Here is a 24,550-nt window from a genome sequence, read left to right as displayed (position 1 = left end):
GAATTTGCTGACGTTCTTTCCAAGACCTAACATCCACATCCAGCTTGTGATATCTAAATATTTTCTTATAAAACCAAGATGAAATTGTTGTTATAAAAAGCTTGTCCTTATAAAGAATTGCGTTCAAAGATCTCCACTATTAAAAAAGTAACCTCTGAACTGCTAAACATGAAGAGCTACAAATATTTGTATGGCTTTTATATAGTGATTTTCCAAAATGTTTTCTTTTCCACAGACAATGAAGCCCCCAAATGTGTCCAGTGTCACTGAATTTCAGCTGCTAGGATTCCAGAACCTTCTTGGATGGCAGACACTGCTCTTTGCCATCTTCCTATTCATCTATTTTCTCACAGTCACAGGAAATGTTGTCATTATTGCAGTGGTGAGCCAGGACCAGCGGCTGCACTCACCCATGTATGTACTTCTCAAACACCTCTCATTTCTGGAGATCTGGTATACATCCACCATTGTGCCCCTTCTCCTAGCCAACCTGTTCTCTCACGGCCAAGCCATCTCCTTCCCTGCCTGTATGGCACAGCTTTACTTTTTTGTGTTCTTTGGGGCTACTGAGTGCTTTCTTCTGGCCATGATGGCCTATGACCGATACCTGGCCATCTGCAAACCACTCCACTACTCTTTCCTGATGAGTCCTGAGATCTGCACCAAGTTGATGGCAATCTCCTGGTTGACAGGTGTAGGCACAGGATTTCTGCCCTGCCTAATGATTTCCAAATTGGATTTCTGTGGTCCTAAGCAGATCAATCATTTCTTCTGTGATCTCCCTCCCCTCATGCAGCTCTCATGTTCCAATGTGTATGTCACCAGGATGGTCATTTTCATCCTGTCAATTGCAGTGCTGTGCATTTGCTTTCTTCTTACACTTGTGTCCTATGTTTTCATTGTATCTACCATACTGAGAATCCCTTCAGCATCTGGACGGATGAAGACCTTTTCCACATGTGGCTCCCATTTGGCTGTTGTCACTATCTACTATGGGACCATGATCTCCATGTATGTTCGCCCCAATGACCACCTGTCACCTGAAATCAACAAGATCATTTCTGTTTTCTACACTGTGGTCACCCCACTCCTGAACCCTGTTATATACAGTTTGAGGAACCAAGAATTCAAAGAGGCAGTTAGAAAAGTCGTGAGAAAAAAGTGTGGTATCTATAGAGTAAGAGTGAAGGGGGGTTTCTGTTAGGTAATTAAAAAATATCACACAGTGGATTAATTTGGGGAATATGTGAGTGGCAAGTTCAGAGCCTTCAAACCAAAATGTCATCCTTGGCACTGTGTGGAATTCCACAAGCCATAATGAAAGAGTTTCATCATGGTCCCTTGCCAACAACTGTTCAGAAGACAAATAGCCTCTATTAAACCATTTTGGGGGCAATTTTACCCTTTGAGTCTTTCATCTTCTGCTGAGAATCTAATTGTATTATTTGAGGGATGTTGATTTCACAGATTACTTTCAGATTTTACATATTTTTCTCCTGAGTTCATAAAGCATGCATGTAGAAAGTTTTACAACTTTTAAGTACTGGTAGGAGACTGGCCTTATAGATTCAGTTCCTGGTGCTATTGGTGACTATTAAATACCTGTGGAATGAATGAAGGTATATAAATAATTACTGACCTAAATTAACTTCCAGTGACAAGGACAAAGAAGGGTTTTTGATGTGCCAAGAATTTAGATACAGGAATTTAATTTTGTAATGCTTTTTATTTTATGGATAGGGAAGGAAGATGCCAAAGAGAGGGAGGCATAAATGAAGGGAGAGGGACAGGTGGAGAGGGAAGAAAGAGAAACACTAAAGAAAGAGGAAGGAAGGAAGGGAGGGAGGAAGTGAGGGAGGAAGGAGGTGGAAGGAAGGGCAAGAAAGCAAACAGAGAGGGGGAAAAGAAAGGGAAGGGAATAATAACAGATGGGAGTGGAGGAAGGAGGGAAGAGAGGAGTCAAACTTTCTTTTATTCAACCAATATTTAGAAGACCCCTGTTACTCCTGCCTTCTATCTCATTTGTAAATTCTACAACTATCTCCATGCCCTTTATATGCAGTCCTCTTTCTGCAGTCTGATTGCCCAGGGACACAATGGTAAAGAAACTGCCAAGGGATATTTGGTCTGAATGGAGCCTCTAGTATTTAAGATTATACATATATTATATATAATATATGCATATATATAATGTATATAATATACACTATATATATAGTGTATATGTGTATGTGTGTATATATGTATGTGTGTGCATACACACACACACACACACACACACACACATATATACATATAAAATGTCTTACCCAAGGAGAAATGGATTTATGACTATTTGTGATGTTTGCTGTGAAACAATAGAGTATAAGCTGGTTTATCTACATGGAACAGTAAGGTCTGAATCAACATAGAGTGTTATGAATGATTTCTATGTTTATGTTGTACTTTAATCTACACTTTACAGATGAGGAGAAGAAGAATGGAGGTGGTATCCTAGGCAGGGAGCATGGTGTGAATGTCAGGAAAAGAAGCCTGGGGAACATGGGGATGGAGGAAGAAGATGAGTTTGGAGACGAGTTTGGATCATTGAAAGCCCTATAAGGATTTTTGGATTTTACACTGAGACAAATGATGGATTATCAAAGGGCATCAAATAGGAAATGGTATGATATATTTTGCATTTGCAAATCTCACTGCTGTTTAGAGAGAGGAGTGACAGAAAGCAAGACCTGCTGGTGTCATAGCAGTAGCCCACATGGGATAGGAGCTTGGTTAGATTTTAGGTTTGATGATGCCTCACAGATAGTAAGGCTAGGCATGAAAATTCTAGACTCATTCACTCATGCCCATGCAGTGGGGTCAGTCTGTAGTCTCTTCGCAGTCCAGTAGTCTATTTGTGATATGTTCCACATCAATCCCTGAGCTTTAGGGGTAAGTGCACTTTGACCCTTTGGCACATGTTTTTAATTCTTTTTACCTTCCTTCTTCCAACCCGTTTTCCTCTTCCTCCAGAATCTGACCTGTGAGGACTGCTGTTAGTCTTTATCAGATCCATCCATTTCAAACATTGAATAAAAGGAAAATGATACAGTAGAATCTGAGATAGGGCAGGAAGTTGGTGACAGAAAGGAAAGTATCATTTCTCTGAGATTTTGGATATAATATGAATAATCAAATATCCTATCTTTCATATGGTCATTTCTGATAAATATCTCGAAAGCAACTTATGTTTAACCAGACTTGCTATCTTACCAAAAGCTTCTTTCTAATTTTAAGCTTGATAGGTAATTTGGCTCTGTGACCACATATGAAAGATTTCAAAAAATTATTTCAAATGGACATTTGGGTAACATAAATCTGGAGCTTAGAGTGGTAGCCTGGCTGAAAGTGAATTTTTTTTTTTTTTGCTTTGTTTTGTTTTACATGTAGATCCTATTTGAAAACAGCATAGCATGCAGGAATTACAAAACATAAATTTTTAGTAGAGAAGAGGAAGCTGAGGGGAACTAAGAAGGAGCAACCACATAAATGGGAGAGCATTCATAAGGTGATTGTACAGACTCTACTAGGGGGAAGAGAATGGAATGGGAATGGGAGTGGCTTGCAAGGAAAGCAGTTGTGTGTATATAAACAATTACCCTGAGAAATGCACCTTTGAAAGAGTGAGATAAAAGTGAACCCTGAGATAAAACTGGGCCCAGTATTCGAAGTGTCATTGTGTTTCAAAAGAGGTAAGATTTTAACAGCTGAGTAAGTCTGAACACTTCCAGTAAGAGTCCAGTAGTGAGCAAAAGCTTGAGGAATAAATATCCAGGTGATAACTGACAGCCTGGGGTTGAAGAGGGAGGGATCTCAGACAAATGTGACTCAAATCAGCATTCAAAGGGAAAAGCATTTATTTATTGTGAGAGACAGAAGGGAGAGGACTTTGCAATCTGATGGGTATTCAAATAATTAGTTAGGACTTGTAGACGTCTTCACCTGTGGACTTAATCACAGGACTTAACCTGTGGGTTTATGTTTTTTGAGATCAGGTAGAAGCTCTCCTTTAGCACAGAGAATGCAGGTCTAGGTTTGAGAAAGGTGATGAAGTCATTCCAAACTCATTTGATAAAATGCGATTGATAGATTTCTAAAGACAGGTGGATTGGAGGCAAAAATGATTGCCTAGATGAAGTAGGATAACACTGATTTATTGCAATGTTGAGTTGCCTGCCTTGTGCACTGTGCTTTAAGACCATTCAGCTGTTTGTGCTCAGGACCATATAATAAAATAGTTCATTTTGTGCTAAGACATAGCTCTGTGGATAGAGTCATATATGTGAAAGGAAAGACATGATGGATTCAAGAGTCACGGATTGTCAGGAAGAGATACCAATATGGGAGGGAAGTGAATCAAACAATGACTGGAAGTACAGAATTAAATAAAAAACAAAACAGAAGGATTGTGTTATAGGATTTTGTTATTTGTAATAGGACTCTCTGTGCTACATGGATAGATAGGAAGTGACGCATAGAAGGTTAGTGGCTTAAAAGACTAAAGACAGTTTCTTTTTAGGAGATGACAAAGCCGTAAGTATGGCCATAAGAATAAGTGAGATAAATCGGATCATGAAAATAAAGATGGGTTGGTCACATGGTTGAGGACAAACATTCTAGTAGGGGAAAAAAAGTTATGGTCCTGGTGTCTTTCGTAAATGAGAGGGGGTAGTCAGTAGTTTAGTAAATTATCTCAATAAGGGGTGGGTAGGTTCACTACCTCTTTAGCATGAGTCTTAAAACATATATAGTTTTTAAAAGGAGTGGGAGAACAATATCCAAGGAGTATCATTTAAGAGCAGGGTGTTTATCGTGTGCATAGACTGATGCTGAGATATAGGGAAAGGGACTGTTAAGCAGTTCCACTTAAGACAATTAGTGCTCAGTTTCCACTCAGGCAAGGAGGTGCGATAAGATGCATCAAGAAGTGGCTTAACAAGAGACATGAGTTCCAAAGGGAGGCTTAACTGTGACTGACCATGGCTGTCAGCTTTTCAAGGCCTCTTGTGGGGAGTGAGCCTATCACTGTTCTCTCAAAGCACCACTCCCGCTTTGCATGGAATATGCGATCTTCAATGGAAGTACAATTAACATGTTTTAAATAAAACACAATTTGATTCTCAGTTCCTTTTAAAAAGGTCTCGAGGCCTTTGTGTTGTGGCGTTAAAAGGGCCATTGTTACACATGTTGTTGATAATTTACTTCGATTTTTGGTTGTTCAAGAACTATGATACACTCAAGGGTATTATATTTTTAAGGAAACATTTCAGAAATTTGTTATAGCATGTACTAGGAAAATTACATGGAACTTCTAATGAAGTCCATCTACTACTACAAATAAATTTTTAAGTATATATGTTAACAATATATATAATTTTCTTGGTTCTTGATCTATTAACTGTGCACAATAAGAATAGCATTCATTATAATGTAGACATCATTTTTTTTTGTTAAAAATACCACTTTACCAACAACCTTATGACATTGAACAAAAGGGAAATTGACATTTGATCATTTCTATCTCTAACAAACACAGAACTAAATGTAACTTTAATCCCTAATGGCTCCAGCTAGATCCTGAACCATTTTTATGTAATCACATGACTTAAAATGTTTTCTTGAGGATCAAATTACCTCTAAACCTGTCATTTGAGAACAAGGACTATGACTTAATGCTTGGTTTTAACTTATAGTCCTACTCTCAATAGGCAGCACATAAGTAGACACAGGTGAAGGGCCAGAGAGGCGAACCAGGAGGAACTAGCTACTGGTAATCCTATACCAGCCCTCATGCTCATTGACCTATTTTCTTTCTTTCTTTCTTTTTTTTTTTAATTTGATAGAGAGAGTGAAAGAGCACAAGTAGTGGGGGAAGCAGGCAGAGGGAGAGGGACAGGCATCTTCCTGCTGAACAGGAAGACCAATGCAGGTCCTTATCCCAGGACCCTGAGATCATGACTCGAGCTGAAGGCAGTCACTTAACAAAGGAGATATTCAGGTGTTGGGCCCCAAGAGGCTAAGATGGCGCCGGGTGGCCTTCTCTTCCGGATCGGGAACCCACATGGCCGACCACAAAGGCGCCAAAGTGGCGGTTTCGGTTTCCCATCAGTTTCGTTTCCCGCGAATCCCCATCCCCTGCAGGGCGTGTCTCTCCCAACTCCCGCCGACACGGCACATCCCCATTGGCCCCCACTTTGCTGACCTCACTTCCCTTCCCTCACCCCATATAAGCTGCTGCCCTGCTCAATAAAGCGAGATCCTGCTTCGACAGACCTCCCAAGCCCGGTGTCTTCTGTGGGTGCGTTCCGGGTTTGCGACACTCGCCATCCCGCTCAGCCCCAAGGAGAGGCCTCCTCCCCTCGGCGGGGTGCCCAACAACTGGTGCCCCGTGTGAGGAACCTCGCTCTTCTCGCTGACGGGCCAATCGGTCTACGGGTGAGTGTACCCCCATAAGCTATGGGGCAGTCCTTTTCTAAAAATGACCCTTCCTTAGAATCCCTACGCTTCCTTCTGAAGAGCCGCGGTCTTTCCCTCACCGACTCCCAGGCTCTCAAAACATGGGAAACCCTTATTAAAGCCGCCCCTTGGCTGCCTGAAAGTAATCTCTTTGACTGGGACACCTGGGACCATATCGAACAATTAGTTCGCAAAGCCCATGTCAACCCTCCCGAAGCAGCTGCCCCAAATGAATCCCACCAGCCCTCAAAGGAGCCCGCCTCCACCGTCTCAAACACCACTGGAGACCCCCCTGTTAAACCAAAGAGGCTCTATCCCTCGCTAGATCCCTTTGATGCAGCTCCTTGGCCCCCGGATCTCCAACCCAAATCTCAGGCTGAAGGCCCTCCTATGCGCCCCCCTTCTACTAACCCCTTCCTCCAACCATCAGCGCCCACTCCTCCGCCTCCTTATTGCCCCCCCCTCCGGAGCATAGGACAATGTTTTATCCTTATCGCACGCGAGGGCGCCTCTTCACTGTCAGCGCTGGATTCAGCTGCCTCCACCTTTCGTAACTCCCTTATACGTCCCTACCCTGACCAATATTGACCGGAGCAGGTAGGGACAGCTCTACGCCCCTATTCAGCATGAAGATGTTACAGAAGATGAGACCTTCCACCTTCAACCACCTTAGAGATTTAAGGGTCAAAATTGTTCAGGGGGGAATGATGAGGGAGCAGGAGGCTGGCTCAGGACAAAGCAAAAGCTGGCGCCTTGCACCCCCCCTTCACCCGCTCCCCTCCATATGTGTAGCATTCCTCAGGCACCCCTGACTGCCATAAAACGATAAATAGCTAACTTGCAGAAATCACAGTCCTGCAGGGTAGGAGTCTCCCTTGGTTTGCAAATGTCCTTGAGATTTACAACAAAGAAGTTACCTTATCAATAGCCCTAATGTCACCCTACCCTCCATGAAAAACTGAAGAAGGCGGAGGTAGAAGAAAAGGTAAATAAAGTTAAATTTCTTCTAAACCTAAATCTCATTAACAAGGATGTTTGATAGCAGGAATGTAACATTCCACCAGGAGACTCCCAATTGTAACCAGGCCTTCAATATCACTGCCTTAGAAAAATCCCTAACCTCCCTCTCCGAGGTGGTCCTACAAAACAGGAGAGGGCTGGACCTATTGTTCTTGAGAGAGGGGGGATTATGCGTAGCCCTCAAGGAAGAATGTTGTTTTTATGCGGACCATACAGGGGTTGTTAGGGAAACCATGGATAAACTCAGAGAAAGACTAGCCCAAAGAAAAAAGGATTTTGAATCCCACCAGGGCTGGTTTGAAAATTGGTTTAATCGATCTTCTTGGCTCACCACCTTACTATCCACCATCTTAGGGCCCCTTATTATACTTCTACTAAACCTCTCCATTGGCCCTTGTATCTTAAATAAACTCGTACAGTTTATAAAAGACCGCTTGTCAGTAATCCAGACCATGGTACTGACGCAGCAATATCAACTCCTTAAACAAACCGAGCCCCAGACTGACTGAACAGGACAAATGGATATAAGATTCTATCCATGATAAAGAAAAAGGGGGGGAATGAAAGACCCTTCCCCCAGTTGTTAACTAATTAACTGCTCTTTTGCCTTCTTGTAACCGCTTGTGCAAGAATACCCCTCCTCCCCTTGCAATGAAAGACCTTCCCCCAGTTGTTGACCAATTTAACTGCTCTTTTGCCTTTCTGTAACCGCTTGGCTTTTAGGGTGTGACATTTGTCTCCTGTTTGAACAAGATACCTTCTGCTAATAGCCGAGGCGTAGTCACGTAGGCAGGATGCTTCTCTGCTGAGTAATAAGGTCCAACTCCCCCTCCTCACTCCCCCTTCCCGCCTTTTTCTTCGCGCGCGGGTCCTCCAAAGCCAATCCACTAACACCAAGTAAATTGTCAGCCAATCAGCTCCGCCCCACCCAAAACTTGTTTGTACCTGTCTATAAAAATCCTGCACCACCCCAGCCTGGGGTGCTCAGCTAGCAGGAGCTGCTGACCACCCGCAGGCGCCTGCGATACAATAAAGATCATCGGACTCCTGCCCAAGGACCCAACCGACTCCCACCGGGAGGTAAGCTGGCCAGCACTTGTGTTTCGATATCGATGTTCCTGTTCCCCTGTTCGTCTGTCTCGCCTGTCAGTTATCGGTGCTCTGTTTTCTGTTTCGTACAACAACGTTGTTGCTTCGTATTTTGGGCAGCTTGAGAAGGAGTTGACGAACTCGGACTTCTCCCCTGCCACCCTGGGGGACGCCCCAGGGATTAGAGGGGCCCGCTTTTTCGGGGCCCCATTCGTTTGTGGGCCACAGGGGAAACTCGTGGTTCCCCTTGGCCGTTTGAATTTGTACTTTCGGTTCTGTACCGAAATCGCGCAGCGTCTTTCTTTGCCGGCTCGTTAATTGTTTTGTGTGTCTTTCTCGTTGCCCTTTGTGTTTCCCTTGATTAAGGTTACATTCTGTTTAAGGGGAGGATGTCTGCCCCGTTTGAATCTGAGGACATCGTACATGTCGGGAGGGAACATAAGAGATAGGTATTAAGAGCTAAAACCAGATTCGGTGAGTCAACTAGTAAATTTCCTCCTGACATATTGGATAATAATTATGCAAATAAGCCTTCTTCTAGTGCTTTCTTCTAGTAAACCCAGGTTGCTGGGCCATCCCTAACAAAGGGGACTCTTGCTGTATTTCTCTCTGTTTCTCCTAATAGATATGGGGGCTTCTCCCTCACTCACTTCCCGTGTTAATGGCTATAACTGGAGCCAACTGGGGTTGGTCTAACTCAAGACAGAGACTATAGGGAATATTCCCAAGCAGCTGCCGAAACTCTCTTTGTTTCGGGGAAGTTTCCCTGTGTTCTCTGGCCTGACTTGGACTGCCTAACCACTCCCCCCTGGCTGATGGGAAAGCATGGTGTCTGCTCCTCTGTTGGGCCTTATGAGCTCTAAAACCGGGAATCTTTTCTCTGCCTCCTGGCAGCACTTTGTTTACGTTAACCCAGGAGGCAACCGTCCGGCTCCTTGGTACCCATGGGAACCTGGGGACCTTAAGGAGCTCAAAAAGGCAGTATTAGAGGATGGGCCCAATGCCCCATGGACAGAAACCATCCTCCGAGGTCTGGCCCATGCCCCATGTACAGCAGCTGACTGGCGGTCGCTAGCTAGGGCCGTTCTTCCAGGGGCCTTATATATAAAGTGGACAGCCCTATACAAGGAGGAATGCCAACAAATTGCAGAGAGAAATGCTCGAGCCAATCCCGCCATCCCTCTCTTATTGGGGCTCGGCATCACTGCCGGGGTAGCCACTGGGTCAGCCGGTTTGGGCACCTCTCTCCATTTTTATAAAACACTCTCCCAACAAATGATTGATGATCTCCAAACAATAGCGGGAACCATCTTAAACCTCCAGGAACAATTGGACTCCTTAGCCACTGTGGTACTCCAAAACCGGCGAGGCTTAGATCTATTAACAGCCGAAAAGGGAGGCATATGTTTGTTTTTACAGGAGGAATGTTGTTTCTTTGCCAACCGATCGGGTATTGTACGAGACAAAATCAAGAAGCTACAGGAGGACCTAGAGAAGCGCCGCCACGCCCTGATGACCTCCCCTTTCTGGACAAGCTTTAATGGCTTACTTCCCTTTCTCCTCCCCCTCCTGGGGCCCATCCTAACCCTACTTCTCCTGCTGACCTTTGGCCCCTGTATTATCAATAAGATTGCCCAATTCGTCCAAAAAAGAGTGGAGGCCATTCAACTCATGAATGTCCATGTTCAGTACCAGAGACTGGCCACCCGTGACGACGAGTCCTACGAGGGGCCCCATCAATAGTCTCACGACCTATGGCGGATGGGATTCCTTGCAGAAACAACCCACGCCAGGTCAGGGACCAAACCCCTATACAGGCATGATATTCAATGACGGGTAAGACCGGCGGGGGACGCAGAGCAACCTAAGACAGGGGGTACACCAAAGCAGTGTGATTCCCCAATGACGGGTAAGCCTGAAGGCCCGCCGCCGGTGACCTAAGACAGAAGTCATGCATACAAAAACAAAAGAGGGAGATGTTGGGCCCCAAGAGGCTAAGATGGCGCCGGGTGGCCTTCTCTTCCGAATCGGGAACCCACATGGCTGACCACAAAGGCGCCAAAGTGGCGGTTTCGGTTTCCCATCAGTTTCGTTTCCCGTGAGTCTCCACCCCCTGCAGGGTGTGTCTCTCCCAACTCCCGCCGACACGGCACATCCCCATTGGCCCCCACTTTGCTGACCTCACTTCCCTTCCCTCACCCCATATAAGCCGCTGCCCTGCTCAATAAAGCGAGATCCTGCTTCGACAGACCTCCCGAGCCCAGTGTCTTCTGTGGGTGCGTTCCGGGTTCGCGACACTCGCCATCCCGCTCAGCCCCAAGGAGAGGCCTCTGGCTGGCCCGGGCGCCTCCTCCCCTCGGCGGGGAGCCCAACATTCAGGTGCTCCAAGTGATCTATTTTCTTATAACCACTCTCATATCTGTCAGTGGAGTTGGGCTGATTAGATCGACATTCATTTAGTGCACAGTGTTAAAAAGTGAAAATATTACATAATACAGCGGTCAAAAAGACATTTTGGAAATCAATCATTTCTTCAAAGTCTAGCTCTTCCACACACAGGGACCATGGTATGCCACATACCATTTAATCAATGCCACTCTTAAGTAACTCAAATTTAAAAAAGAAAAAAGAAAAATAATATTCACCCATAATAGTTTCTATTTAAATTCCCTGAGGGATCTCTACATACATTAGTAATTCATAACTAGTGGGCAGTTCTATAGAGTGGCTCTGTTGATGTTCTATACAAGTTCCCAATTCAGGCCACAACAACCATCTTCTGATAATGGTGCACACCTGCATCCCTCTATGTAATGTGCACTGGACTGCTGAATTTGAGTTGATGCCCTCCCAGGGGCATTTCTGTAGCCACTGACTAGCTAAAGACCTGCCTTTTTGGCCTATTTTTCCATTGAATTCCCAGGTACAGATGAATTGTGGGGCAGCTTCACTACTCGCCTATGTCTGCCTCCCTCACTTGCTGCAGGTGTATCTCCTAATAGGGATTCCAACAGTCTTTACCTCTCCAGTTCCTGGATATCTACCCTTCAGGGAACCACCTTTAAAACAGAACACAGTGATGCACACATCAATTCCAGTTGATATGAAACAAGGAGAGGATGGAAGACAGTTTAGAACATATAGGACCTCACACAGTGTGGGAAGATAGTTTTGCTATCATCAAACAAAATGGATGCAATCACATTTATATTGCAATCCAAAACTGGATTTTCCTCTTGGTGGCCATCAAGCCAAAAGATGTAAACAAGCCAAAGTCTAAGAATGGAAGGATTTTGCTTCAAAACATCAAATTTGATATTGCTCAGTGAGGAGTCCATTTGAAATTCTCTCTCTCTCTCTCCCTCTTCCCCTTCTCCTTTCTAAAATAAATAAATACAGATTTATTTATTTTTTAAAATTTCTTAAAAATATTTTTTGAGAGAGAAAGAGAAAGAGAGCATGAATGGGGAGGAGAGAGAAAAGCAAACTCCTAGGTTCATGACCTGAGCTGAAGGCAGACACTTAGCCAAGGAAGTCACCCAGGTGGCAAAAAATAACATAACATTAACATAACATAACATAACATAACATAACATAACATAACATAACATAACAAACATAAATGGAGAGAGAGTAGGACAGCATGTACACACTGGGATATTTCCCAAAGAAGTATCTCCCTGAACAACAAAATTGAGAAAGTCTTAAGCTAAGTGCACATATATATTCATCAAGGGGATTGCCAAAGGAGAATTTAATGTAGAATTGAGACAAGTGTTTTCCTAAATTGACAGATTAGGGATCCTAGTTGATTGAAGTCACCAGGGCCAGGAAGGATTGGCATCATTAATTCTCTGGCTCTAGTTAGTTCTGTGTTTTAGTGCTCAAAGGGATTTAAATCCTGCAAAGCAACATAAGAATGTGGCGGTATGAATAAATGAAAATATGCTCAACATCATATATAATTAGGGAATCAAATGCAAATTATAAATACAAGGAGATACTACTACACATATACTAGAATGGTCAAACCAAGACATGGACAATATAAAATGCTAGTGAGATTGTAAGGATAGGAATTTTCATTAATTGCTGGTGGGAATGCAAAATAATACAATTTTGGAAAACAGTGCAGTAATTTCTTATAAAACTAAATAACTCTTAAATAATCTATCAATCACTTCTCTTAGTATTTACATAAAGAAGTTAAAAAATTATGTTCAGGTAAAGTCTTACACTTGGATGCTTTACAGCGGTTTCATTTACTATTGCCCAAAGTTGGAAGTGACCAAGACACCTTTCAGTAGGTAAAGGATAGAGAAATTGTGGTACATCCAAAAAATGGAATACTTTCAGTGCTAAAAAAAAATGAGCTATCAAGGGGGGAAAAAGACATGCAGTAACCTTAATTATGTATTATTAAGTGAATGAAGTCAATCTGAAGAGGCTACATACTGTAGGATTCCAACCATATGACATTTTGGAAAAGACCAAATCATGCAGGCTACACACAATCATTGGATTCCAGGCATTGGAAGGAGGGAAGGGTGAACAAGATGAACACAGAGAATTTTTGAGAAGAAGGAAGTTATTCCCTATCACACCTTAAATGTGTATCCATGTCATTATACATTTGTCAAGAACCACAGAATATACAACATCAGGGAGTAAACCAATGTAGATGATGGTGACAATACTTTGTTAATGTAGGGCCATGGTTTTGAGAAATGTGCCACTGTGATGGGATTGATAATGGGCAAGACTGAATGTGTGGGGTTGAAGATTCATAAGGGCACTCTGTAGTTACTGCTCAAGATTGCTCTGAATATATATCCCCTACAAATATAAACTCTACTAAATATAATAGACTTAAAGACACCTCCAGATTGAAAATGAGGGGATGGAAAATAATCTATAATGCTACTGGACATCAAAAGAAAGCCAGAGTAGACATACATATATCAGGCAAGCTAGATTTCAAAACAAAGACTGTAATAGGAGATGAAAAAGGGAATATTATCATAATAAAGGGATCTATCCAACAAGATCAACAGAATTAAGTGGGATTTATTCCTGGGTTGCAGGGCTGGGTCAGTATTTGCAAATCAATCGATATGATACACATTGAGAGCATCCAAATGTATAAAACAATAACAGGCATAAAGAAACTCACTGATAATAATACAATAATAGTAGGGGTCCTTAACACCATACATATCAATGAACAGATTATCTAAGCAGGAAATCAATAAGGAAACAATAGCTTTGAATGACACACAGGACCAGATGGACTATAGTCAGACTATTTCCTTCTAAAGAAGCAGAGTACACATTTTTCTTAAGTACACATGGAACATTCTCTATAATAGATCACAAACTGCATCACAAATAAGCCCTCAACAAGTACAAAAAGATTGAGATCATAGCATGTGTATTTCCAGACTACACTACTATCAAACACAACAAAAAATGTGGAAAGACCATAAATACATTGTGATTAAAGAACATCTTACCATAAGTAAAGAACAACCCATCCATGAGCTAACCAGAAAATTAAAGACAAAGAAAAGTAAAGAGAAGTGAATGAAAATGAAAACAAAAACAAAAATAACAAAACAACAAGCAAGCAACAACAAAATGACAATCCAAAACCTTTGGGATGTAGCAAAGGCAGTCCTAAGAGGGAAATATACTGCAACACAGGTTTCCTTTAAGGAGCAAGAAAGATATTAAATACACAACTTAACCTTACACCTAGAGGATCTAGAAAAGGACCAGCAAATAAAGCCTAGCGGCACCTGGGTGGCTCAGTGGGTTAAAAGCCTCTGCCTTCAGCTCAGGTCATGATCCCAGTGTCCTGGGATCAAGCCCCACATTGAGCTCTCTGATCAGTGGGGAGCCTGCTTCCTCCTCTCTCTCTGCCTGCCTCTCTGCCTACCTGTGATCTTTGTCTGTCAAATTAAAAAAAAATTAAAAAAAGAAAAAAAAGAAAAAATTTAAAGCCTAAAGTCAGCTGACGGAAATAATAAAGATTAGAGAAGAAATAAATTATATAGAAAGAAACAAACAAAATCAGTTGAACAGACCAGTTATACTAAGATCTAATTCTTTGAAAGAATTAATACAATTTATAAAACCCTAGTCAGACTCATCAAAAAGAAAAGAGGAAGGACCCAAAGAAATAAAATCATAAGTGAAAGAGGAGTTACCACAACCAAGATCCCCAAAATGCAAATAATTAAAAGAATATTTTGAAAAATTATATTCTAACAAACTGGGAAATCTGTAATAAATGGATAAATTCCCAGAAACAAACAACCAAAATTGAAATGGAAAAAAAAAATGAAAATTTGAGTAGACCCAATACAAGAAAAGAAATTGAATCAGTAATCAAAACTCTCCCAAAAAACAAAAGCCCAGGGACCAGATGGCTTCTCAGGAAATTTTACTAGACATTTAAAGAATAATTGATACCTATTTTTTTTTATCAAAATAGATTCTAAAAAATAGAAATTGAAGAAAAATGTCCAAAACTCATTCCTTGAGGCCAGCATTACCTTGATTCCAAAACAAAAGATGTCACTAAAAAGGAGAATTACAGGCCAATATCCCTGATGAATACTGATGCAAACCTCTATGCACATAGCTGGAAAAGTTAATTCAACAACACCTTAAAAGAATTATTCACCATGGTCAAATGGGATTTATTCTTGGGCTGCAGGACTGGGTCAGTATTTGCAAATCAATCAGCATGATACACAACATTAATAAAAGAAATAGTAAGAACCATATGATCCCCTCAATAACACCGAAAAATCACTTGACAAAATTCAGCATCCACTATTGATAAAAACACTCAAAAAACTAGGGATAAAGTGAACATTATTCAACACCTTTAAGGCAATATATGAAAGAGACAGTGCTAATATCATCAATGGGAAAAACTGAGAGGTATTCCTCTAAATTCAGGAACAAGACAGGAATGACCACTGTTACCATTATTATTTAACATAGCACTGGAATTCTTAGTGACAGCAATCAGAAGCAAAAAGGAATAAAAGACATCCAAATTAGGAAGGAATATGTACAAATTTCACTAACTGTAGATGATATGATACTCTAAATAGAAAACCTGAAATTCTCAACCAAAAATATTCCTACAACTAATATATGAATTTAAAAATGTTTCACGATAGAAACTCAATGTACAGAAATTAGTTGTATTTCTATACAACAATAATGAAGCATAAGAAAAAAAAATCAAGGAATCCCATATGCAGTTGCACCAAAAATAACAGGATACCTAGGAATAAACACAATAAAAAAGGTGAAAGATCTGTACTCTGAAAATTATAGAAAAATTGTGAAAGATGTTGAAGATGACAAAAAGAAATGGAAAACATTCCACGTTCATGAACGGGAAGAACAAACATTGTTAAAAGGTATATCCTACCCAAATCAATCTACATATTTATGCAACCCCTATCCAAATACCACCAGCATCTTTCACATGGCAAGAATGAACAATCCTAAAACATGTATGAAACCACTAAAGACCCTGAATAACCAAACCAATCCTGAAAAAATAAAGTAAGCTGGAGGAGTCACGTTTCTGGATTTCAAGCTGTTATAAAGCTGAAGTGATCAAGACAATATGGTGCTGACATAAAAATAGACACATATATCAATGGAAAAGTATAGAAATCCCAGAAATTGACCCATAATTGTATGGTCAAATAATCTATTTTTTCTTTTTTTTTAAGTTTTATTTAAATTCAAATTAGTTAACATATACTGTACTGTTAGCTTCAGAGGTGGAATTAAGGAATTCGTCAGTTGCGTACAACAGTCAGTGCTCATTACATCAAGTGTCCTCCTTACTGCCCATACCCCAATCACCTCATGCTCCCACTCAACTCTTTTCCATCAGCCCTCAGTTTATTCTCTATAGCTAAGTGTCTCTTACAGTTTGTCTCTCTGTTATTATCCACTATTATTTTAGCCTTCCTTCCCCTATGGTCACCAGAATATTTCTTAAATTCCACAGATGAATGAAATCATATGCTATTTTTCTTTCTCTAATTATTTTGCTTAGCATTTTATGTTCTAGTTCCATGGAAAAATGTCAAAAGTCCATTCTTATTGATGACTAATAGCCCATTATATCTCTATTCAATTTTTAACATATATTGAATATATAATGAATATAGTCCATTATAAGTAATGAATATCTAGTGAAAATATAATGAATATATATGTGCATATATATTCAATTTTGAACTTTGTGAGGAGCCTCCCTACTGTGTTTCAGAGTAGCTGCACCAGTTTGCACTCCCACAGTGTTCCTGGGTTCCCCTTTCTCTGCATCCTTACCAACACCTGCTATTTCCTGAGTTGTTCATTTTATCCATTGTGACTGGTGTGAAGTGGTATATCAATGTGGTTTTAATTTGTATTTCATTGATGATGAGTGATGTTGAGCTTTTTTTTTTTTTTTCCATCTGTCTGTCAGCCATTTGTTTGTCTTCTTTGGAGAAATGTCTGTTCATACCTTCTGTCCCTTTCTTGATGGATTTCTTCTTTTGGATATTGATCCTTTATCTGATATGTCATTTCAACATAGCATCTCCTATTCTGCAGGTTGCCTTTTAGTTTTGTTGATTGTTTCCTTTGCTGTGCAAAAGCTTTTTATCCTGATGAAGTCACTATGGTTCAATTTTGTTTTTGTTTTCCTTGCCTTTGGGGACATGTTTAGCAAGAAGTTCCTGTGGCCCAAGTCATAGAGGTTTTTGCCTGTGTCCTCCTCTAGGATTTGATGAGTTCCTGTCTCACAATTAGGGCTTTCAACCATTTAGAGTTTATTTTCATGTACGGAGTAAGAAAAGGGCCCAGTTTCATTCTTCTGTACTTAGCTGTCCAATTTTCTCCAACACCATTTATTGAAAAGACTTTCTTTTTTCCATTGGATATTCCTTCCTGTTTTGTCAAATATTACTTGACTGTACAGTTGAGGGTACATTTCTGGCTTGTCTATTCTGTTTCATTGATTTTGGGGTTTGTTTTTGTGCCAATACCATATTGCCTTGATGATTACAGGTTTTTTTTTTAATTTAATTTAATTTCATTTTTCAGTGCTCCAAGATTCATTGTTTATGCACCACACCCAGTGATTACAGTTTTGTAACAAAACTTAAAGTCCGAAGTTGTGATTCCTCCAGGTTTTCTTTTCTTTTCCTTTCCTTTTCTTTTCTTTCTTCCTTCCTTCCTTTCTTTCTTTCTTTCTTTTCCTCTTTCTTTCTTTTAATTACTTTGGCTATTCAGAGTCTTTTCTTTTTCCATACAAATTTTAGGACTGTTTGTTCTAGATCTGTGAAAAATGCATATGGTATTTTATAGGGATTGAATTGAATGTGTAGATTGCTCTGGGTAGCACTTACATTTTACCAATATTTATTCTTCCAATCCATGAGCATGGGATGTTCTTCTATCTCTTTGTGTCCTCCTCAATTTCTTTCATAAGTGTCCTATATTTTTCACAGTATGCATATTTTATCCTTTGGCTAGGCTTATTCCTAAGTATCTTATGGTTTTTTGGTACAGTTGTAAATGAGATACATTCCTTGATTTCTCTTTCTTCTGCTTCATTGTTGGCATAAAAAATGCAACAGAATTTCCCCGGGAAGCCGGCTGGCCCTGGGCTTTTGTTTGTTTGGAGATTTTTGATGACTGTTTAAATCTCCTTACTGGTTATGGGTCTATTCAGGTTCTCTATTTCTTCCTGGTTCAGTTGTGGTAGTTTATATGTCTCTAGGAATGCATCCATTTCTTCCAGAGTGTCAAATTTTATGGCGTAGAGTTGCTCATAGTATGTTCTTATAATTCTCTGTATTTCTTTGGTGTTAGTTGTGATCTCTCCTCTTTTATTCATGATTTTATTCATTTGGGTCCTTTCTCTTTTCTTTTTGATAAGTCTGGCCAGGGTTGATCAATCTTATTAATTCTTTCAAAGAACCAGCTCTTAGTTTTGTTGATTTGCTCTATTCTTTTTTTGGTCTCTATTTCATTGATTTCTGCTCTGATCTTTATGATTTCTCTTCTCCTGCTGGGTTTAGGATTTCTTTCTTGTTCTTTCTCCAGTTCTTTTAGGTGTAGGGTGAGGTTGTGTACTTGAGACCTTTCTTGTTTCTTAAGAAAGGCTTGTACCTCTATATATTTTCCTCTCAGGACTCCCTTTGCTGTGTCCCACAGATTTTGAACCGTTGTGTTTTCATTATCATTTGTTTCATGAATTTTTTCAATTCTTCTTTAATATCCTGATTGACCCATTCATTCTTTAAAAGGATGCTGTTAAGTTTCCATGTATTTGAATTCTTTCCAAATTTCCTATTGTGATTGAGTTCTAGCTTCAGAGCATTGTGGTCTGAAAATATGCAGGGAATGAACCCAATCTTTTGATACTGGTTGAGACCTGATTTAGGATCAAGGATGTGATCTATTCTGGAGAATGTTCCATGTGCACTAGAGAAGAATGTGTATTCTGTTGCTTTGGGATGAAACTTTCTGAATATATTTGTGATGTCCATCTGGTCCAGTGTGTCATTTAAGGCCTTTATTTCCTTGTTGATCTTTTGCTTGGATGATCTGTCCATTTCAGTGAGGGGAGTGTTAAAGTCCCCTACTATTGTTGTATGATTGTTGATGTATTTCTTTGATTTTGTTATTAATTGGTTTATATAGTTGGCTGCTCCTATGTTAGAGGCATAGATATTTAAAATTGTTAGATCTTCTTGTTGGACAGACCCTTTGAGTATGATATAGTGTCCTTCTCATCTCTGATTATAGTCTTTGGCTTAATATCTAATTGATCTGATATAAGGATTGCCACCCCTGCTTTCTTCTGATGTCCATTAGCATGGTAAATTGTTTTCCACCCGCTCACTTTAAATCTTGAGGTGTCTTCACGTCTAAAATGAGTTTCTTGTAGGCAACATATAGATTTTTTTTTATCCATTCTGATACCCTGTGTCTTTAATTGGGGCATTTAGCCCATTAACATTCAGGGTAACTATGGAGAGATATGAATTTAGTGCCACTGTATTGCCTTTAAGGTGACTGTTACTATATATTGTCTCCGTTCCTTTCTGATCTACTACTTTTAGGCTCTCTATTTGCTTAGAGGACCCCTTTCAATATTTCTTATAGAGCTGGTTTGGTGTTTGCAAATTCTTTCAGTTTTTGTTTGTCCTGGAAGCTTTTAATCTCTCCTTCTATTTTCAATGATAGCCTAACTGGACATAGTCTTCTTGGCTCCATGTTTTTCCCGTTTAGTGCTCTGAATATATCATGGCAGTTCTTTCTGGCCTGCCAGGTCTCTGTGGATAAGTCTGCTGCCAATCTAATATTTTTACCATTGTATGTTACAGACTTCTTTTCCTGGGCTGCTTTCAGGATATTCTCTTTGCCACTAAGACTTGTAAATTTTACTATTAGGTGATGGGGTGTGGACCTATTCTTCTTGATTTTGAGGGGGGTTCTCTGCAACTCCTGGATTTTGATGCTTGTTCCCTTTGCCATATTAGGGAAATTCTCTCCAATAATTTTCTCCAATATACCTTCTGCTCCCCTCCCTCTTTCTTCTTCTTCTGGAATCCCAATTATTCTAATGTTGTTTCGTCTTATGGTGTCACTTATCTCTTGAATTCTCTCCTCATTGTCCAGTAGCTGTTTGTCCCTCTCTTGCTCAGTTTCTTTATTCTCTGTCATTTGGTCTTCTATATCACTAATTCTTTCTTCTGTCTCATTTATCCTAGCAGTGAGAGCCTCCATTTTTGATTGCACCTCATTAATAGCTTTTTTAAAATTTCAACTTGGTTAGATTTTAATTCTTTTATTTCTCCAGAAAGGGCTTTTATATCTCCCAAAGTGTTTCTCTAATATCCTCCATGCCTTTTTAGAGCCTGGCTAGAACCTTGAGAATCATCATTCTGAACTCTAGATCTTGACATATTACCAATGTCTGTATTGATTAGGTCCCTAGCCTTCGATACTGCCTCTTGTTCTTTCTTTTGTGGTGAATTTTTCCGTCCTGTCATTTTGTCCAGATAAGAGTATATGAAGGAGCAAGTAAAATACTAAAAGGGTGGCAAAGACCCCAGGAAAATACGCTTTAACCAAATCAGAAGAGATCTCAAATCATGGGGCGGGGGGGAGAAAGGGGATAAAAAGAAGTTCAGAAAAAAAAACAAAAAAAGAAAACGAATAAAAAATATAAAAAGAAATATATATCTATATATATTTAGATATATAGATATAGATATATATATATCTATATATATATATATATATGAGATAAACTAGGCAAAAACATTAAAAAAGAAAAGGGTAAAAGTAAAAAAAATAATTTAGCAGAAGAAGAAAAAAATTTGAAAAAAAATTAAATTAACTGCAAGACTAAAGAATCTTGGGGAGAAAGCCATGAGTTCTGTGCTTTGCTTTCTCCACTTCTGGAATTCCGCTGCTCTCCTTGGTATTGAACCTGTACTCCTTGGTAGGTGAATTTGGTCCTGGCTGGATTTCTTGTTGATCTTCTTGGGGAGGGGCCTGTTGTAGTGATTCTCAAGTGTCTTTGCCCCAGCCAGAATTGCACCCCCCTTACCAGGGGCAGGGCTGAGTAATCAGTTTGGGTTTGCTTTCAGGAGCCTTTGTTCCCTGAATGCTTTCTGTAGAGTTCCGGAGGATGGGAATGAAAATGGTGGTCTCCCAGTCTCCGGCCCAGAGGAGCCGAGAGCTCGGGTCCCCACTCCTCAGTGTGCCCTCAGAGAATTAGCGCCCAATTACTCCTGTCTCTCTGGCCTATGGCCACGCTCGGAGCTAACCGAGCCTGTGACCTATTCAAAGTAACCCCGAACTGAGAGCTCACTCCTCGGCTCTGTCTCTGTAGCCGGCTTCCCCGTTCTAATACTTGCAAGCTCTGCGACACTTAGACACCCCTGATCCTTTTGTAACCCTGCGGGACCTCAGGCCATGCTCATGTCACATGGGTTTCACTCCAGTTTAGCCTCTGGAGCAATGTCCCTCAGTGGATCAGACTTTTATAAGTCCTAATATAGTGCTCCATTGCTCCCCCACTTGCAGGGAGCTGGCCCCTGCCCCCCGCAGTCTATCTTCCTGTCGCTTTGAATTCACTTCTCTGCCAGTCTTACCTTTCAGAAAGTGGTTGATTTTCTGTTTCTAGAACTGCTGTTCTTCTCTGCGATCTCCCGTTGGATTTGCAGGTGTTTGCAATCTTTAGATTAGCTATCTAGATGATCTCCTGCTACCTGATGTAGTCTCAGGCTGCTACTTCTCTGCCATCTTGACTCCCCATTAACTCCTTTCTATAATGACTTTTTAAAATCTTATTTGTCTTCAGCCATATTTTGGACTTTGTTGTCATTCCTAATGGAACTATGTCTTAAATCACTAATTTGGGTAAGCAAACTACTAAATATCACATTGTATCAGTCCCTATGGGTGAAATAACTATGACAACAGCAGTTTTAAATTTTAACTTATATCTCGTTATTTGCTCTTTACAATCTGAGACTCTAACAACTGTCACTCCTTTGCTCTTATCTCCAACTAGGCTGACAGAGCTAAGCCTCAACCCAAAGTCAACCTGGCTTCCAACAAACACATCAGGGTCCAAACAACAGCTTTGTCTTTAATTAGTTGTCAGTTCCAATTTCCAAAAGGAGTATGAAATGCCTTTGTAATTTTGTTGAATCCTATCCTCACTTCTGTATAGTAAAACGAGCTGATAGCATTATCTCAGAATTGGAAAGATGAAATGTAATCCACATCAATTCCCAGATTAGATCTGGCATATTATTTTGACTCCATTTCTTTAAATGCTTATCAGATTCCAATGATCCTCTTTCTCTCTTACAGTACATACTTCTCCTATTGAATCTGGATATCTCCACATTTTCCCTAGTCCCATTCCTTTCTAGCCTCAGGCTACCAGTGATCACTTTGTGTACCACACCCAGATTTTTGTTCACTATTGGATACTTATCACAAGACTTCAAACTCACCTAGACAATAGTCTTCCATCTAACAGAAACACACATAGCCTTTGAACATCACACCTTTTCTAAACTCTTCACACAGGTGTTTCTGGGTAACTTTTTGCATGCAGAATTGCTTCCAATTCTTTACAAAAACATTTTCCTCTCCCACTGTGACTGGAATGGTGTGCATTTTCCCCAGACCAAAGAATCCACACTGCCCAGGAAAATAGTAAATCTGTGTGGATAGCTTTTATGAAAAATTCTTAATCTTCACTTTCCACACTCAACGCCTTAGGGCCTCTCATTTCCTAGAATAGTCTGCTTAACGATCTTATAAATGTCTTCCCATCTCTTATTCCCCCTCTCTTTATTTATTTATTTAGTCTCCTTCTATCACTTAAAATTTATGTTTTGAATTCCCTCTGTGCTTGCTCATTATTTATTTGTGTTTACACACTCTTATTGAAAAATCATATTTATCCCCGTATTTTCATATATCATCTATATGTTAAAATCTTGCAAAATTTTAACTATGGATCAGCCACAACTTTAAGCTCCAGAACTATATAGCCAATTGTCCACTTGTTATCACTCTTTTAAGTCTGTCATATGTGTATAAATACTCTTTCTTCTCTCAATATGCAGAGCCTAGTACTTTTGTTACAACTAGATATGCCCAACAAATGCTAAAGGGAGTCTTTGTGGTTGAAATGAAAGGTGGATAGTATGTATAAGTCATATGAAGCTATAAAGATCTCTAATAAAGAGAAACATAAAACACAGTATTATAATTTTGGTATTTCACTCTACTATTATTTATTATGACTTAAAATGGAAGCATGTTATAATAATTTTCAATCCATGTGAAATGTAAGTCAGCATTGTGGTGACATGAGATGTCCCTCCTTCACACCCCTCTCTTTATTAACGATAATGAGACATTCACACAGAGACATACTCTGTGGAAGTGGTTGGATCTGGTACTAAACTCCAAGGGATGTGGGAGAAGGCTCACTAATCTGTACATCTGCTTACAGGTAGACAGACTTAGGTAAAGGTATTAGAAAGAGTAAGATTCACCAAATCGTCCCCAAACACTCTGAGATCTATCTGGGAAAATACTGGAGACTGCTGACTTGGACAGACACCCATGGATAAGAAAGAATTTGTAGCTATAAAAACTCACCAAAGGGAGATTCCAGAATGACACAGGAGCAACATTACCCTGACATCAAAGCCAGATAAGAACACTACAAGAAAAAATAAAACTATAAGCCAATGTTTCTGGTGAATATAGATGCCAAAGAAGCAAATGGAGACCCAAGAAATAAACTTCTTCATATACAGTCAACTAATATTCAACAAGGGAACAAAGAAAACTAAACAGAGAAAGGATATTGTCTTCAACAAATGGCGATGGGAAAACTGGGTAGCCGTATAGAACAGAAAAATGAATTTGTACCTCTATCTTCTATCACTCACAAAAATTACATGGATTAAAGATGTAACATAAGATATGAAACCTTAAAACTTCTACAACAACAACAACAAAACATGAAAGAAGTTCCTTGACACTGGTTTGAACAATGACTTTTTGGGATATGACATCAAAGCAAAAGTAGCAAAAGTAAAAATTAACAAGTGGGACTGCATCCAATTCAAAAGCATTTGCACAGCAAAAGAAGCAATCAGCAAAATAAAAACACAGCCTATTAAATGGAATATAAAACTCAGTAACAACAACAATCTGATAAAAAAAAATGGTACAGGAACTCAACAGAATTTTTCCCAAAGAAGGTATCCAAATAGTCAACAGGTAAGTGAAAAGATGGTGACCATTACCAAGCATCAGGGAAATGCAAATCAAAACCATAATGACATGTTGCCTCACACGA

General features: G+C 40.0%; 1 protein-coding gene across 1 annotated transcript; it reads left to right on the top strand.

The window, feature by feature from the left end:
* The first annotated feature begins 238 nt into the window (after positions 1 to 238).
* LOC116585749 (olfactory receptor 11L1) lies at positions 239 to 2,601 on the top strand. The gene is made up of 2 exons (XM_032335009.1): positions 239 to 1,199; positions 2,465 to 2,601. The coding sequence occupies exons 1-2, from the start codon at positions 239 to 241 to the stop codon at positions 2,599 to 2,601; spliced, it is 1,098 nt and encodes a 365-aa protein (XP_032190900.1).
* Positions 2,602 to 24,550: the final 21,949 nt, after the last annotated feature.

Source organism: Mustela erminea, chromosome 3 (genome assembly GCF_009829155.1).
Source record: "Mustela erminea isolate mMusErm1 chromosome 3, mMusErm1.Pri, whole genome shotgun sequence".
In the NCBI taxonomy this organism is placed as follows: domain Eukaryota; kingdom Metazoa; phylum Chordata; class Mammalia; order Carnivora; family Mustelidae; genus Mustela; species Mustela erminea.
This window is presented reverse-complemented; position numbering and strand designations above follow the sequence as displayed.